Raw genomic sequence first — 17,298 nt, 5'->3', positions numbered from 1 at the left:
CTTGCCAAAACCAGAATATTTGTTGCATTTCTCGGGGGCTTGGATCTAAAGCTCTAGATCCGTGATAGCGAACCAAGGGCACATGTGCCCAAAGTGGCACGCAAAGCTGTGTCTCCTGGCATGTGCGGCCTTGCCTCTTTGTCTTCTAGGTTTCTGGGGCACGATCAGCTGTCCTTCGCATGCACGGAAGTGCCGAAAACCAGTGTGCGCATACACGCTGGCCAACGAATTGTCGGGTACACTGTGTGCAAGAACCCGAAAGTTTGGCTTTTCCAGAGCACGATCCCTTTGCCCGTGCGGGAGTGCTGAAACCCAGCCTGTGCATGTGCACTGGCCAGCTGATCATCGGGTGCGCATGTGCGCTAGAACCCGGAAGTTCCACTTTTCCACAGCACAGCGCTGATGAGCGTGTGTGCGTGCAATGTTTCTGCTCAGCCTTTTCGGCACTCACTGCTCTAGATTAGTGTTTCTCAACCTTGGCAACTTGAAGTCCAGACATCTTCAAGTTGCCAAGGTTGAGAAACACTGCTCTAGATGTTTGCTTTTGACCACAAATTGTCCCTGTGCTGCCTCTTCCATACACTAAGCTTACCTCTTGAATGTTTACGTCTTCTAAAAGCACAGTCATGCATGTCAAATGCACGCTGTATCCAAAGCTGCTCTTCGTTTGGCTTACCAGACTTAATAGCCTATGGGTATTTATGTATTTAAATACATCCGATTGCCAACAAATGCAGAGGAACAAATGCAGAGGAACAACAGCAGTGTTCAAAAAGAAACACGTGGCCTCTCTGACTTTTTATATCTCTACCTGCTAAGTGCTGCAGTGCAGATCCATGTATATCATCTCCTGTGCTGTCTGTCTGTTTTCTATGTAGCCAGACCAAGTGCCATCTCAAACAGCAAAAATGATACACCATTATTCTCAACTAAGTTGCTGGAAATAAGGAGAAGGATGTAAGTGGCATCTGGAGAGATGTGGACTTTAAACATGTTAGGCTTAAGAGGCCTTTTCCAGCACAGATGCCCATGATCAGATTTTTGGCCAATTTAACCCAGTGTTTTTCAGGAACGTGGAGAGGAAAGCTGAGGTATACAGTAACAACTAATAAGTAAATCCCTTTAAGATACATGGACTTCAATTCCCAGAATTCCATTCATGCTGGCTAGGGAAATCTGGGAAGCCGAATGAAGTCCAAACATCTTAATGTTTCCACCATTGGGAAACGCTAAAATAAATCTACAATTGTACAGACTAAGCCATGCAAAGAATAGGTCACCTGTAATAGGTCACCCATTATAGTGGGTGGTGAGCACAGCACAAAACCTCCTGGGCTGTCCCCCTGATACCACTAGATGAGATCTCTAAGGTTCGCTGCCTTAGAAGAGTGAGGAAAATCCTCAGAGACGACTTACACCTGGACAGCACTTCCTTCCTCTCCTGCCATCGGGAAGGAGATATAGAAGCATAGCCAGCTGCACAAACAGGCTGAAGAACAGTTTCTATCCGTGGGCTGTCAGACTCCTGAATGTGAAACAGCATCATAACCACATAGTACGATGGGCTTGCAGGGCCGGCGCAACATGTAACATGTTCACACAGGTGCAATAGGACTAACATGATTTATTTGGGTTAGGGATTTCCTGTCTTCACTGTGAGTTGTATTGTGTTGGGGGGGAGGTGCACTGCTCAATCAATCTCATTGTACATATGTTGTGCACTGACAAATAAATAATAATTATTGGAGCTGGATCAAGCTTGAACAGTAAGGGAAACTGCCTGGGATTCTCACTTCTTGTATGCTTAGCTCTTTTTTTTTCCTATTTCCCCCAGTGGCATGAGCTGGAGTTGGGGATGGGCATCAGCGGGAAGCAGCATTTTAGCTGAATTCGGGAGCCTCCACTTAGAGTTTATGCACCTTTCAGAACTGTCTGGAAATCCCATATACGCCGAAAAAGTAAGTATGCCCGCTCCCTCCTTTCCTTCCTTCCTTTTTGCTCTTTCTTTCTCTTTCTTATCAATTGGTGTGAAGTGATTCCTCTCCCTCTTTCAACCTGCTACCATGTCTCCCCACACAAACACGTTCACCTAGGCACCCAAAGCAGCCTCTAATGAAATTCGCTTTGTGTCTGTAACAAGTGCCCAGATTTGAGAAATAGGAATCTCACACCTCCACCTCAATCACAGCCATAATCATTTTGGCAGTTCCAAATCAAGGGTGTCACTTCTGCTTGTGGTTATGGCAGAGCACCAGCAAGACAGGGGTCTCCAACCTTGGTAACCTCAAGGCTTGTGGACTTCAACTCCCAGAATTGAACTCTGGGAGTTGAAGTCCACAAGTCTTGAAGTTGCCAAGGTTGGAGACCCTTGCTGTAAAAGGTTAGGGAGCAATTGCCATTAACTCAAGAGCTGAAGCTCAGGATCTCCTTCAGGCCAAGTGTTTTGGCTAACTCCATCCAGTTGCTGCTATCCAATATAAGAAAGACACTGCCAATCAGTGAAGTCTTTAGAACCATGTTTCTCAATCCTAGCAGCTAGCATGGATGGATTTTGAACCCTACAATTCCCCAGCCCTGCTCGTTAGGGAATTCTGGAGTTGAAATCCAGCCATCTTAAAAGTTGCCAAGACTGAGAAGCACTGCTTTAGAATATCTGCCATTTCTCTCTTGATAGCTTCTTCTATTTCTTCTCTTGAGAAATTGCATAGTGATGGGGCTTTTTCCAAAGTGGTTAGAGGCCTGAGTCCTTCTCCTGCTGCAAACTTTTTAAAGATTCAGAAGAAACCTTGAAGAGCGTGGGATGATTATTTGTAAGAGTTGGTAGTAGCCATGGGTATACTTTAAATCTGGTGATTACTTCATGCCCTTCCTCAGTAGATTCTTGGCATGCTTTTGGAGTCACATTTTGCCAGCAATTGTATAGGATTGATCTCCCCCACACACACACTTATATTCCTATAACCAGGGGTGAAATGCTACTGGTTCGGAGCGATGCTCCCAAAGCAGTAGTAAAAAATGCTACCTGTTCAGGCGAACCAGTATTTCCAATGATCAGCTGTGACATGCAATTTAGATTAGCTAGAATTATCGGATTTCTTGCTTCCTAGCTAATCTAAATCACATGGCACGGTGGATTCCCCCCCCCTCACTGTTCTATTTACCTTTGCAGACTTAGAAGGCTTCAAAATGCTTCTTTTTTAGTGGTCTGCGGCGCACCTGAGATGCGCAAGGCGTGCACTCGCCAACAGACTAACCAAACCGGTAGCGGACTTCGGAGGATTTCACCACTGCCTATAACTGTCTATGGGAATGAGAACCTAGCTGTTGTAAGGCACCTACCACCCACTAAGAGTATCCCAGAGTTTGAAGGAAACTTACAGAAACTATTGTAGTGACCAGTTTTGGGCACCACAATATAAAAAGAATGTCGAGACTCTGGAAAGGGTGCAGAGAAGAGCAACAAAAATGATTAGAGGGCTGGATGCTAAAACATAAGAATGATTGCAGGAATTGGCTATGTCTAGTGAAAAGAAAACTGGAGGAGACATGATAACAGTGTTCCAATATTTGAGGGGCTGCCACAAAGATGAGGGGGCTCAAACTATTTTCCAAAGTACCTGAAGGCAAGACAAGAAACAATGGATGGAAACTAATCAAAGGGAGAAGCAACATAGAGCTTCCTAAGAGTGGAAACAATTTACTAGTGGAAAAGCTTACCCTCAGAAGTTGTGGATGCTTCAACAGTGGAGGCTTTTGAGAAGCGATTGGACAGCCGTTTGCCTAAATGGTATAGGGTCTCCTACGCGAGCAGGGGGTTGGACCAGAAGTCCTTTACAACTTTATTACTCTATTATTTTCTAAGCCTTCCTGTCAGGATTAGAACTGGCATCCCATACAGCAAAGAGGTGGTCCCTGAGACCCCAAAACTCCAGAAATTCTTCACTTCTGAACTATTCTTAGATGGGATGTGACTGGAGAACAGCTCCTAACCCAACTTTAAAAAAGCATCCATCTGCCTGCTTGCTAAGTGGGAAAAGGGTGGTTAGGATGCAAAAGGAAATTTGAATGGCAGGGAGATAGGCATGGAGGAAAAATGCTAGGTAAGCTGGAAACCAAAAAGAAAAATAAATTTGTGTCTGTGTGTGTGTTCGTTCCAGTATAACTCTGGAATGCCTCGAGTAATTTCAAACTTGGTACATAGATGACTTACTCTCTAGAAACAAATATTGTGGGGGTAAGACACCCTTAACACCCCTCGAGGTGTGTGTTCTGTTAAGATACAGCCTGTTGTGCCTTAAAATGGCTTCTACTGTACAGCGCATTGGAGTTGCCATGCTAACGGCTTCGCAGTACTCCACAAGGGGGCTCCCTCTGGTAAGGGGGAAAATCCAACATTAGAAATTACACTTCTGGGGGCACAGGGAAAACATTTTTAACTAATTTAATCGTCGCCAAAATAAAGGCTCGGAGAGAAGTTGCTCTTGCCGTCGCCTCTTCGGGAATTGCACCGACGTTCATGGAAAGAGGGAGGACAGCCCATTCCGCACTTTTGTTGCCACTTGACATTGCCATTCCTGTCTAATACAGGATTGGGATAAATACCCGGGCAACATCATGTTCTCAGCTAGTAAGATATAAACATAGCATAGAATGAGAGAAAGGGATAGCACAGAAGACGTGCTGGAGAACAGAGGAAATATATAGGAGTTTAAATAGAGGGGAAAAGGTATCAGCTGGAAAGGCAAAGTTGAAGCTTTAAACAATGAAGAAACAGACCACGGGGATGGAGATTATGACTATGCAACCTTAATGGAAAGCCTTTGTTGAAGTCCGGATTAACTCAAAGTGCCTCGTCCTAACATATCCCTTAATGTAGGAGAGAGGATGATTCTTGTCCAGTGATTTTCCAAGAGGTCCGTTGAGCAGCCCACTCGCCTACGTCCTGTCCCTCCGTCAATGCAAAATCCCGGCTTGTTAATGGATTCGCCCACCCAGAGCATGCTGTCAATTAAAGCTAAAGCTGTATGAAAGCTCGCACAACGGGTGCCGATTGTAAACAGCCATCTGGAGGGAAATGGACTTGGTGAAAAGCTTTATCAGTTCATTAGCTCCCAGCTAGAGATTTGTGGGCTTTCTTTTTTTTTTTTTTTTCTTAAAAAAAAATAGGACATTGCTAATCTACCTGCGTGTTCAGACTTGCATTCGGGGTCTGCAGCGGAGAGAGCTGCACCCCTAAGGTGCAGTGGGAGCCAACTTGACAGTTGATAAAAGAATGGACCGCACCAACCCTTGATCCTTGTGAGCTTTAAAAGCCAAGCTTGCAATCTTGAGCCTGGGGCCAGGTTGCCTTCCCTCCGTTTTGCCAAATGAAGCCAAAAGGTTTAAACAGGATACATACAAACCCAATCGCTGGTTCCAAGCAAGGGAGTGCAGACCTCGGCACTTCAATCACAGTTGGTGTTCACACAGTACAGTGCGGTAAAGAAAAATGAGTCATTACCGAACACATCAAGTTTGCATCAGGCCTAATTAGCTGGATGTCATAACAAACGCATGTGGTAGCTTGATTAGAAACACTGCCTGTAAAATGAAGGTTCCTTGAAACTGGTGAGATTGAACACAGATTAATGGCCTGATTTTATCTTCTTTTAGCACGTGTCCTCTTCACTCTTATGGTATCCTTACAGAGCTGAGTTGGTCTAGTGCAGGGGTGTCAAACTCAATTTCATTGAGGGCCGCATCAGGGTTGTGTTTGACCTTGGAGGAAATGGATGGGCTGGCCAGCTCCGTGGCACGACAAAACCGCGCTCGACTAAGCCGTGCTCGATTAAACCGCGTCGCTGACATCATCAACAGGGCGACAACAGCGAGCGCGGAGAAAGAAGGGAGCTTTAAATAGCGCTTTGAAAGCAAGCCGATTCAACTTAAGGTAAGGGTTAGGTTTAGGGTTAGGTTTAGGGTTAGGTTTAGGGTTAGGTTTAGGATTAGGTTTAGGGGGATTAGGTTTAGGTTTAGGGGTTAATTTTAGGTTTAGCGTTTACAGCGTGCTTCTGTCTCCGCGCTGTTGTCACCCTGTTGATGACGTCAGCTACGCAGTTTTGTCGAGCGCGGTTTAGTCGAACGCGGTTTTGTGGTGGAACCGGCCAGCTAAATGTCACTTATGTCGGGGGCGCCTGTGGTGGCCCGAGCACTTGCCGGTGAAAGCAGGCTCCTGAACCCCGTTTTCTGTTGCCATGGCCTCCTGCAACCCTCTGCCAGCAAAAACAGAGCTCCGTTTTTGCTGGCAGAAGCACCGCAGGCCAGTCCTTCCCTGTTTCTAGGGAGGTCTAAGTACCCCGCAGGCTGCATCCGACCCCGGGGCCTTGAGCTTGACACCCCTCTTCTAGTGGTTAAGGCACCAAGCTGGAAAGTAGGGGACTGTGAGTTCAAGTCCCACCTCGTCATGCGAACCAGCTGGGTGACTGTGCCACTCCCTCTCAGCCCAACTCACCTTACAGGGGTGTTCTGAGGAGAATAAAAAGAAGATATATTGGATGTGTTCGCCACCTTCAGTTATTTGTAAAAATAAAAAAGGCAGGGTATAAAAAAAATAAACATAATGTATCCTGTAATGGGAGCTGAAAAGGGTCTTCTGCAGTCACGACATAAGCCTAAGATTGAAAATCAGGCTTGTCAGATATTACATCTTCTCTATCCTGCTCTATGGGGTGGAGAGTTGGTCTCTGACAGAAAGCCACTTGAAGAGACTAGATACAGTGTTTCTCAACCTTGGCAACTTGAAGATGTCTGGACTTCAAGTCCCAGAATTCCCCAGCCAGCGAATGCTGGCTGGGGAATTCTGGGACTTGAAGTCCAGACATCTTCAAATTGTCAAGGTTGAGAAACACTGGACTAGAAGCATATGAAATGTGGATTTGCAGGCGGCTATTACGTATAAGCTGGGTTGGCAAAATCAGAAATGAGGAGGTGATAAGCCCTCTGGGAAAGCCAAGGGAAATTATCAAAACTATTAAAAAGCGAAAGTTAGAATATTTTGGACATGTGATGCGACACCCAGAAAAATACAGCATCCTTCACTTAATCCTCTAGGGAAAAATTGTAGGCAAACGAGGTCCAGGCAGAAGAAGAACATCATGGCTTCAGAACCTACGGGACTGGTTTGGACAAAGCTCAGCAGCACTTTTTTGTGTAGCTGTTGACAAAAATAGGATGGCCGAGGTCCGATGATGGATGTGGCACAAGAAGAAGAAATGGGAGCTGAAAACAGCCAACCAGAACAGCTTGTATTCCATTGCAGTTTAGTATGGGAAACTGGTCTGGTGCTGTTACCTTACGTGCACCTTCTGAGGTCAGGGGTTTGCTCAGCCACTAGAAGGTTCCACAGCCAAGGGGAAACTGGCAAAAATGTGTTGGATGCGGTTGCTTGGCAACAGAGGACATTTCAGAATCTGCCTCTTGTCACGGTTTCTTGCAGTTCCTCTCTGGCGTGGGGATCCTGTGGTGTTTTTGGCCGATTTGGAAGAGCTTGCTGGAGAAGCAGCTGTTTGGGGATCTGCTGCCACAGATGGCATTCGTGAGGATGGGCCTATCAGTGATAATAGCTACCGTATTTTTCTGAGTATAAGATGCACCTTTTTCCCTCAAAAAAGAGGCTGAAAATCTGGGTGCGTCTTATACACCGAATACAGCAAAACCCCACCCCCTTCACCACAATGGCCATGCATAACCTTTAGGAGGCTTTCAGGGTGCTCCTGGGGGCTGGGGAGGACAGAAATGAGCAAAAAATGGGCCGTTTTTTGCTCGTGTTTGCCCCCACCCCGCAGGAGCTTCCTAACAACTATTCATGCCCTTTTTTCAAAAACCAAAACAAAATGGGAGGTTTGCAGAGTGCAAAAACTTTTTTTTTAATTTGCCTCTTCAGAACCTCAGTGCATCTTATACTCCGAAAAATACAGTAAATGAAACCTTTGCCTTAAAACTGGCTCAATCAATGGTCATGATGGTGTTGAGTTTGTCAAATGAACATTCACGGAGTCCTCGACTTTTCATTTAGTGGCTGTTCAAAGTTACAACGGCCCTGAAAAATGTGACTTAAGGATTGTTTTTCACACTTATGACCGTCACAGCATCCCCATGGCCATGTGATCAAAATCCAGCCACCTGGCCACTGGTTCATATGTATGACCGTCCTGGGATCAGGTGATCCCTTTTTGTAACCTCCTGAAAAGCAAAGTCAATCACGTTACTAACTTGGCAGCTTCAGTGATTCGCTTAGCAGCCATGGCAAGAAAGGCTGTAGAACGGAGCAAAGCTCACTGAAGAAATATCTCACTTAGCGACATAGATTTTGGGGATCAATTGCGGTCGTAAATTGAGGACTATCTGTATTGCATAAAGAAGCTTTTCCTTTTATCAGCCTGAAATCTCTCCATATTTAACCCCGGAGACACAACCTAATAGAGTCGTCCTTGACTTGCAACCGTTCATTTAGTGACTGTTCATTCAGTTGCAGCAGCATTGAAAAAAGTGATTTACAACTGGTCCTCCTACTTATGTCCAATACAGTATCCACATGGTCACATGGTCAAAACTAGGGGGCTTGGCAACTGGTATGTATTTACGACAGTTGAAATGTCCCAAGGTCTCATGTTCACCATTTTCCGGCTTCCAACAAGCAAAATCAGTGGGGGAAGCTGGATTCATTTAATGATCACGTGATTCACTTAACAACTGCAATGATTTGCTTAACAACCATGGCACAAACGATTGTAAAATGAGGTGGGTCTCACTTAACAACCTCCAGTTATCATCAATACAGGTAGTCCTCGAGTTACAACCACAGTTGAGCCCCACATTTAGGTTGCTAAGTGAAACATTTGTTAAGTGAGTTTGCCCCATTTTGTGACTTTCCTTGCCACTGCTGTTAATTGAATCATGGTATTTGTTAAGTAAGTAGCCCGGTTGTTAAGTGAATCTGGCTTCCCCATTGACTTTGCTTGTCAGAAGGAGATCACGTGTCCCCAGGACATGGCAAATGTCATAAATACGAGTCAGTTGCCAAGCAGCTGGATTTTGATCATGTGACCCTGGAGATGCTTCAACGGTCGTAAGTGTGAAAAACAGTTGCACGTCACTTTTTTCAGTGCTGTTGTGACTTTGAACAGTCACTAAACGAAAGGTTTAGGATTGAAAAGATGTATTTGATGGGTGGTTTCATTATTAATAAAATCTATTTATTACAAATAGCAAACAGTTTATAATAGCTTTTTTCTTTTCCAATCTCCTTCCAGGTAATGAATATCCGCAAAGTCCTGAATAGAATTGAGAAACCTCACGGACTTTACCCAAACTTTCTCAGTCCGGTCACAGGGAACTGGGTACAGCGTGAGTATTCAGACCCTGTTGGCTGAGCCAAAGGGATGTTTATCAATGCATGTCAGACTTCTAGTGTGACTCCTGAATTAAGGCAAAGATTTGCAAATTATTTCTTTCCTCAATGCCAATTGAGAGACTCCTTCTGCAAGCCGCCTCAAAGCAAGTCCTTTGAACAGGTGTGAGGCAGCCATCTCTGCTGTCTTTCTTGCCAAGTGTCTCTTAATACACAAAACCACAAAAGACCAAACAGGATGGTAGGCGGATTTCAACATATCTACAATATCCATCTCCCCATTAGGAGTGAGGGATATTTCTTTTCCCCCGCTTTTTTTTGGGGGGGGGAGCAATTCCCTTCTACAGTTACAAAACATGGATTAGAAATCCTTTACAGGAGAAGGCAGTAAGAGGGACATGGTGGCTTGGTAGCTAAGATGCTGAGCTTGTCAATCCGAAAGGTCGGCAGTTCCGCGGTTCGAATCCCTAGCGCCGCGTAACGGAGTGAACTCCCGTTACATGTCCCAGCTTCTGCCAACCTAGCAGTTTGAAAGCACGTAAAAAATGCAAGTAGAAAAATTGGGACCACTTTGGTGGGAAGGGAACAGCGTTCCATGCGCCTTCAGCATTTAGTCATGCCGGCCACATAACCACGGAGACGTCTTCAGACAGCGCTGGCTCTTCGGCTTTGAAACGGAGATGAGCACTGCCCCATAGAGTCAGGAACGACTAGCACACATGTGCGAGGAGAACTTTTACCTAGGGAAAGCAGAAGGAACCTGGAAGGATAACAGCTGGGGCTCCCGATCATACAATATCCAAACTGGTGGAGATGGAAAAGGTAGAGTCATATAGGAGCACTTTCCTAGAAGTGAAGCAGAATGTAATTTTGCAAAAAAAAAAAAACAGCTGGAGCTTGAGACCTAGCACAGGGTTACACTTGAAACGAACCAAAGGAAAAAAAATAAGAACAGTGTTTCTCAACCTTGGCAGCTTGAAGATGGATGGACTTCAACTCCCAGAATTCCCCAGCCAGCTTGAAGTCCATCCATCTTCAAGCTACATTAGAGCATAAGGAGATGTATATGCTTTTAGGCTGCTATCTAACAAAATGAAATTCAGTGATGAAAAAAGGAACGTTCTACTTTTAGGTAAGAAAAACAAAAAGCACAGGTACAGTATATGTGGTACCGTACTCAATAGTAGTAACTGTGAGAGGGATCGTGGAGTCCTAGTGGACAAAAAGAACTTTGGCAGCTTCAGTCTAGCAGAAAGAAGATTTAGGGGAGACAGGACAATTATTATCTATTTGTTAAAATTTATTGTATTACAAATTGTTAAAAAAAATACACCAAAACGCAAAAAAATGGGAACTACAAAAACAAAACCCAGAAGCAAACTGTAAACATGTGCAGAAGAAAAACAGAAAGCCATAATGAGCAAAACTCAAATGAAGGGGGGAAATGATGAACCAGCTAGGTATGCCCGTTGTATATCAAGAATTAAACAATGTAAGGAAATGTCAAATTCAGAGTGGGGGAAATACTCTTTTCTCGCAAAGCATCATGCCAAAAAGAGAAACATGTGGCACCATTTTTGCTCATTAGTGGAGGGAAAAGTATTTGCAAAAGTGAACGATTCCACACATGCTTTGAATCCAATCGTTAATGTCCAGAATAAGAGTGCTTTTTCAATTGCTCCAAATAGCTTGCTTAGTAATTCCCCATGCCTAAAATAACCAAATTGGAGGAGACAGATGTACTGAAGTGAATTAAGAGAAACTACAGGGAAAATGGGCAGGGATTACTTTCCTTGGCCATAGGATTGGGCATGTCCAGGTTCGCCCTAAGCTTTCTCTCAAACCATCCTAAAATATACTATACCCATGATGGCCAACCTATGGCATGAGTGCCAGAGGTGGCATGCTGAGCCCTCTCTGTGGGCACAGCCACCTTCACCAGCTGCTCTTCTCAGTTCCGTCACACGCATGCATGCTGGATAGCTGGTCTGGTGTGCATGCGCACTGGCCAATTGCTCTCTTCTGAGTTCTGCCGTGTGCATGCATGCACATGTGTGCAATGGGACATAAAAGAGCGGCTGTTCACCAAACACATGTGCACCACCCAGCTGCTCTCTTCCAGGTTCTGGCACTCCACCGCTGCACACACAGTTTCGGCACTAGGTACCGAAAAGATTAGCTATCACTGCCATAGGGTAACAGTAGATGAGGGACACGGTGGCTCAGTGGCTAAGACGCTAAGTTTGCCGACCAGAAAGGTCGACAGTTTGGTGGTTCAAATCCCTAGCGCCGCATAACAGAGCGAGCTCCCATTACTTGTCCCAGCTTCTGCCAACCTCGCAGTTCGAAAGCATGTAAAAATGCAAGTAGAAAAATAGGAACCACCTTTGGTGGGAAGGTAACAGCCTTCCGTGCCCCTTCGGCGTTCAGGCATGCCAGCCACATGACCACAGAGATTTCTTCGGACAGCACTGGCTCTTCAGCTTTGAAACGCAGATGAGTACCACCTCCTAGAGTCGGGAACAACTAGCATATATGTGCGACGGGAACCTTTATCTTTACTTCACATACATTTGTATCATTTTACTGATGGTAAATGATGAGGGGGTATATACATTTGCATCCTAGGTTAGATGGCATAGAAAATAAATTTCACTGGTGCTTATTCTTTCTCTTGCTCTCTCATAACTTGTTTTTTTCTGGCTTTGGGGGAGGTGACTCGTATGTCCTTGGATACCCTGGAGTATTGATGCTGAAATTAAAAATAAAATGCCCCCATCCCCAGCATGCTATTCCCATTATAATCTGTTCAGGTTTTGCCCCCAGGCAGATTTCCCTGCAAAGGTTCTGCAGCAGGGCAGTCTGAAGAGGTAGCCATGGAAAAGTCCTCAGTATTCTGGAGACATCTTCACACCTGGCGCCAGGGTGTTTTCTCTTCCTCCCCTCCTTCAACCTGCTCCTTCAAATGTCTCTAATATTCATTCCAGGCTTCGAATCCCACTTAACAAAATGCCAATGAACTCTCCAGATGCTGTGAGTTCAATCTGTGGCTGAGATTTTTTTTGACTTGCAAATTTCTGAACTTGCAATGCAATCGTGTCCCTGAGTATTTTGTGCTGTTTTGACACTTGACTCCAAGATTCTCTTCTTCCTTTTCCCTTCACAAGGGAGGAAGTGGCTGACAGAGAAAGACAATGATGGATAAGGCTGTATTTTTACTTCCGTTCAAAGGGAATTGCAAAATGTGTTGGGAACAAAATCAGCTTCCTGAACAACTTTGTTTCTTTGTTTATTTATAAACCAAGTTTCTTGCCCTTAAGGTGATGTTAAGAACATAAAGGAATCAAAGAATTATCAAACTGAAGGAAAGTGCATTATATGACTTCATAGCAATAGCACTTAGACTTATATACCTCTTCACAGTGCTTTTACAGCCCTCTCTAAGTAGTTTACAGAGTCAGCCTATTGCCCCCAACAATCTGGGTTCTCATTTTACCCACCTTGGAAGGATGGAAGGCTGAGTCAATTTTGAGCCAGTCAGAATCGAACTCCTGGCAGTGAGCAGCCTGAAATACTGCATTCTAACTGCTGGGAGGGAGGGAGGAAAAAAGCAATAGCACTTAGACTTATATACCTCTTCACAGTGCTTTTACAGCCCTCTCTAAGCAGTTTATAGAGTCAGCCTATTGCCCTGAACAGTCTGGGTCCTCATTTTACTCACCTCAGAAGGACGGAAGGCTGAGTCAACCTTGAGCCTGGTGAGATTTGAACTGTTGAACTGCAGGCAGCGGCAGGCAGCAGAAGTAGCCTGCAGTACTGCACTCTAACCACTGTGTCACCTCAGCTTATAGATACAGTATATTTTCAGTGCCAAACTTTAGTAGTCCCACAATAACAGTACTTTGTACCTTGTAGTAGAAGAATTTGGGTCCTGAACTTAATTGGTCATTCACTTTTTTACACCAGTCAAATGAAGTTGCTGGACAAAAACAATCTTGACTCCTTTGAGAAGACACCAGAGAGAGGCAGTTGTATCTGGATGATGGGCTAATGATCTGTTGTTCTTTTTTAAATTATTATTTTGCGGTCCCTCTCTCCCCTTGACCCCTTTGAAGGAATTTGGGCATTAAAAATACAAAAGAAGCAGGCTAATTTCCCAAGTGTTTGTATTCCTTTGCACGTTTCTTACTGGAGAGGACATTCTCCAATTGGCTAGAATAAAATGTATAAAACATTAGTCAACCGAAGTATCTTCAGTGCAGTTGCTTGACTTTTCTAATCACAAGTTGTCTTCTTCTTCTTCCCGTCACTGTAGATCATGTCTCTGTCGGTGGCCTGGGGGACAGTTTTTATGAATATCTGATCAAATCTTGGCTCATGTCAGATAAGCAAGATAGCGAAGCCAAAACCATGTATGATAAAGCTCTGGAGGTAAGGTGGAGAATGAAGCATCATTCCTTTTGCCCTTGATCAACAGCAAATAACAGAAACCCCACAGAGAATGGAGAAGGATGGCCAAATCAGGGGTGGGCTGCTGGGGATTCGCACGGGTTTGGCCGATCCTCAAGTCAAATTCGTACAGGTTCGGCAAATCCCTAAATGCCACTCCTGGCTGGCCAAGCCCACACCACATCACTCCTCCCCAGGAGACTCCACATGGCCCATTCATCATTCCAAGTAAGTGCAAAGGCTATGTGGAGCATCTGGGAGGGCAAAAAACAGGCCTACCAGAAGTTTCAGATGTCCAGAAATGGGCCTGTTTCCAGCCTCTGGAGCCCGGGGGAAGCAGTTTTCACCCTCCCCAGGCTCCGGAGGCTTTCCCTGAGCCTCTGGGAGGGCAGGAAATGGCCCTCCCAGAAGAGAAGATGGGAAATGGGTTAGTTTCTGGCCTTCAGAGCCCAGAGGAAGCAGTGTTCACCCTCCCAGAGGCTCGAGGAAAGACTTGAGCCTGGGGAGGGTGAAAAATGCCTCCCGCCCCATTGTGGTGGAGACAGCCAACTAGACCACGCCCCGCCAGCAAATTGGGCAGTAAACCCATTGCTAAAGGATCTGAAGCCCACCCCTGGCCAAGATTCAGATCTTACCTTTGCGCAGAATCACCAGGCTGACTTAGGCCACTGAGCCATCCTTCCAACATTAAGTTTGGTTTGGGCATCATGATTCAGAAACAGGATGTTTTCCAAATGGGATTCTCATTCCAGGTTTTCCATCTCTACAGAGGCCTCAGAAGAAAATTAAAAGCTGGTGGTTGAATCCGAATCCTAAACAGTAGTTAGTTTTAACCATGGTTTGTTTGTTTGTTCCATTTCTGTAGCCACCCATTTCAGTCAATGACTCGGAACTGCTTACGGTTCCAAAAGTATAAAAACGATGAAAACAATAAAGTAACAAAATAAATTTACACAGTAACCAGTTATATTTATTCATTTCTTTTAATACTAGCAAACTCCACGACACATGAAATTTTGAAGAGTTTGCTTCATAATTAACGTTTAAGAATGGCTCGTTGGCCTCAGGAAACATGGCAAATGGCAGTCATTCAGAATCAAAACCATTTCAAACGGCTTTGTCAACTCTGGTGCCCTTTTGCTTCCTTGGTGAAGCAGCCTGTTTCCAAGGGCAAAGTCCTTGAAACATTTCAAGCATTTTTGTACAAAGGCTTTTGGCTGAAAAAGAAAAACACAAGAGTTCCAACTTCTGCTAGGATGCTCTCCACAGGAGGTTTTGAATTCAGTTAGAGAAGTTGTGTACAATGGCTGAACAAAACTAGGCTTACACAAGGCGTGTCCAGACGGTGGCACATGGGCTTTATGGAGCTCCGCATGGCTAGTAACACGAGATTGCAAACTTTTAACATTGTTATGTGATTTTGCATACATTAATTGTATTATCTATTTCCTTAATGGCGAACCGATGGCACAGGTGCCAGAGGTGGCACGCAAAGCCCTCTCTGTGGGCATGCATGCCATCGGCAGCTGCTCTTCTGGTTTCCGGCACACACATGTGCACCAGCCAGGTGGTCTTGGGAAAATGGCCCAAAAATGGCCCCAAATCAGGCCATTTTTGTGCCGGTTTGGGGCCGGTTTTCGGGCTGTTTTTGGCCCGGAAAACTTTCTGAAAATGGCCCAGAAAACAGCCAGAACTGGCCCAGATTGTCTTTGGGTTTCCGACGCATGCACGCACGTTCCAGTTTGGGTACTCTGTGCCGAAAAGGTTCGCCATCCCTGATCTATTTTATATGCTTCCTAAGAGAATTCCTCTTCACTCAATGTGGCCCAAGAAAGCCAAAAGATTGGCCAAGAAAGCCTTAACGGTTCCAAACTCTTCTTTATGGTAATGCTGGATAAGGCAATAGGCAACTCAGAGGATCCAATGATCCTATTCCCATTGCCATAAAAGATGATTTAATGTGTTCTCCGAACTAGCCACAGGTTTTAAGAGCAATGAGTGTGTACTATAGTCTATTTTGAAACTGGAGAAAAACCCAAGTGGACTGTATTCTGGGCTAGAGGATGTAATATTGCCAACACAGAGGTACCTATCCCTGAAGGAGTTCTGCATTTCTCATGTTTTTTTTTAGCCTGGTTGTGTGGTTCAGTTTTGGTTGAATCATGGACATTTGCAGGATGAGAGGAAAGGGCAAGGGAGCCTCAATGCATGATGATCTCATCCGCACAAATGAGGCAATTATGTAATCTGCGTCATCTCTGGTTCACGGACACCTTAAGGGTTGATTCATCCGATAAAATTACGGATGAATGGCTCAACAAGTAAATGGGTTCACGTCAATAGAAAAGGCGGCGAGGATAAATGCCGTTCCGCCTAACTTTGGCCTGATGAATTGAATATCTGCACTGCAAATTGTAGAGCTGGACTCCAGCTGTGACAAAAAAAGCCTGCAGCTCTTGAAAAGCTTTGGAAGCGGTAACTTTGGCAGGAGAAGTTAAAATATCATTGCACTCCCCACCATTGTGAAGACTTATCGAAAGCCACTTCTTTACATCTTTATTCTTCCTTTTTTATTTTTTCTCAAGTTTTCTTTCCTTGCACTTTTTGCTTTCTCTTTGCTTTCTTTTTTTTCTTTAAATCAATATTAGTGTATTTTTGCTTTTATGTTTGTTTATGCTTTTTAAAAGATTAGAGAACAATCTATATCTATGTACATAAAAACGGCTGTGTGTATGTGTGTTCCAGCATAACTCTGGAACGCCTCGAACAATTTCAACCAAACGTGATACACAGATAACTTACTCTCTGGAAACAAATACTGTGGGGGCAAGACACCCCCAACACCCCCTGGGGTGTGTGTGTGTTATGTGAAGATACAGCCTGTTGTGCCATAAAATGGCTTCTACTGCACTGCCGTAAAATGTTTTCTACTGTACAGTGCAGTGGAGTTGCCATGGTAATGGTTTCAAAGTACTCCAGAAGTGGGCTCCCTCTGGTAATTGGGAAAATCCAACATTAGAAATTAGATTTGGTTCAGATATTTTCCCCCTATAAATAAATACCCGGACAACACTGGGTTATCAACTAGTTGTGTTTGCATATACTAAAAATCCTTCATATACAGCTATTGTGTTACTCCATTTTTATCTACTCTAAGCAGCAGATGCTCACTGCCTCCAATGGGTGGCTCCAATCACCCTTTGGAATCTTCCTTGGGTCTTGGCCACCAAAGTCAATGAGGAAACTAGCGGGAAACAGCAAATTATAGTCACACAAGTGCTTCACATAACAACCCTGCAGCCTCATTTAACGATTGCAACAAGAACTGGTAAAACTGTTGTCGCTTAGGGGCACAATCACATGACATGACATGACATCATACATAACAAAGTTTCCAGTCACAATTGTGGATGTTAAGTGAAGACTAACCTATACTTAAAAACTGCAACTAGCCCACTATA

General features: G+C 44.6%; 1 protein-coding gene across 2 annotated transcripts in view; it reads left to right on the top strand.

Moving 5' to 3' along the window:
• Window positions 1-17,298, top strand: part of MAN1C1 (mannosidase alpha class 1C member 1) — a 47,549-nt gene that overhangs the window by 20,768 nt on the left and 9,483 nt on the right. For both annotated transcript variants that reach the window (XM_032227795.1, XM_032227794.1), the window contains exons 4-6: window positions 1,835-1,958; window positions 9,291-9,384; window positions 13,704-13,819. In XM_032227795.1, the coding sequence (XP_032083686.1) occupies window positions 1,835-1,958; window positions 9,291-9,384; window positions 13,704-13,819 (334 nt within the window). The remainder of the gene's footprint in view (window positions 1-1,834; window positions 1,959-9,290; window positions 9,385-13,703; window positions 13,820-17,298) is intronic.

Source organism: Thamnophis elegans, chromosome 12, assembly GCF_009769535.1.
Source record: "Thamnophis elegans isolate rThaEle1 chromosome 12, rThaEle1.pri, whole genome shotgun sequence".
Lineage (NCBI taxonomy): Eukaryota > Metazoa > Chordata > Lepidosauria > Squamata > Colubridae > Thamnophis > Thamnophis elegans.
This window is presented reverse-complemented; position numbering and strand designations above follow the sequence as displayed.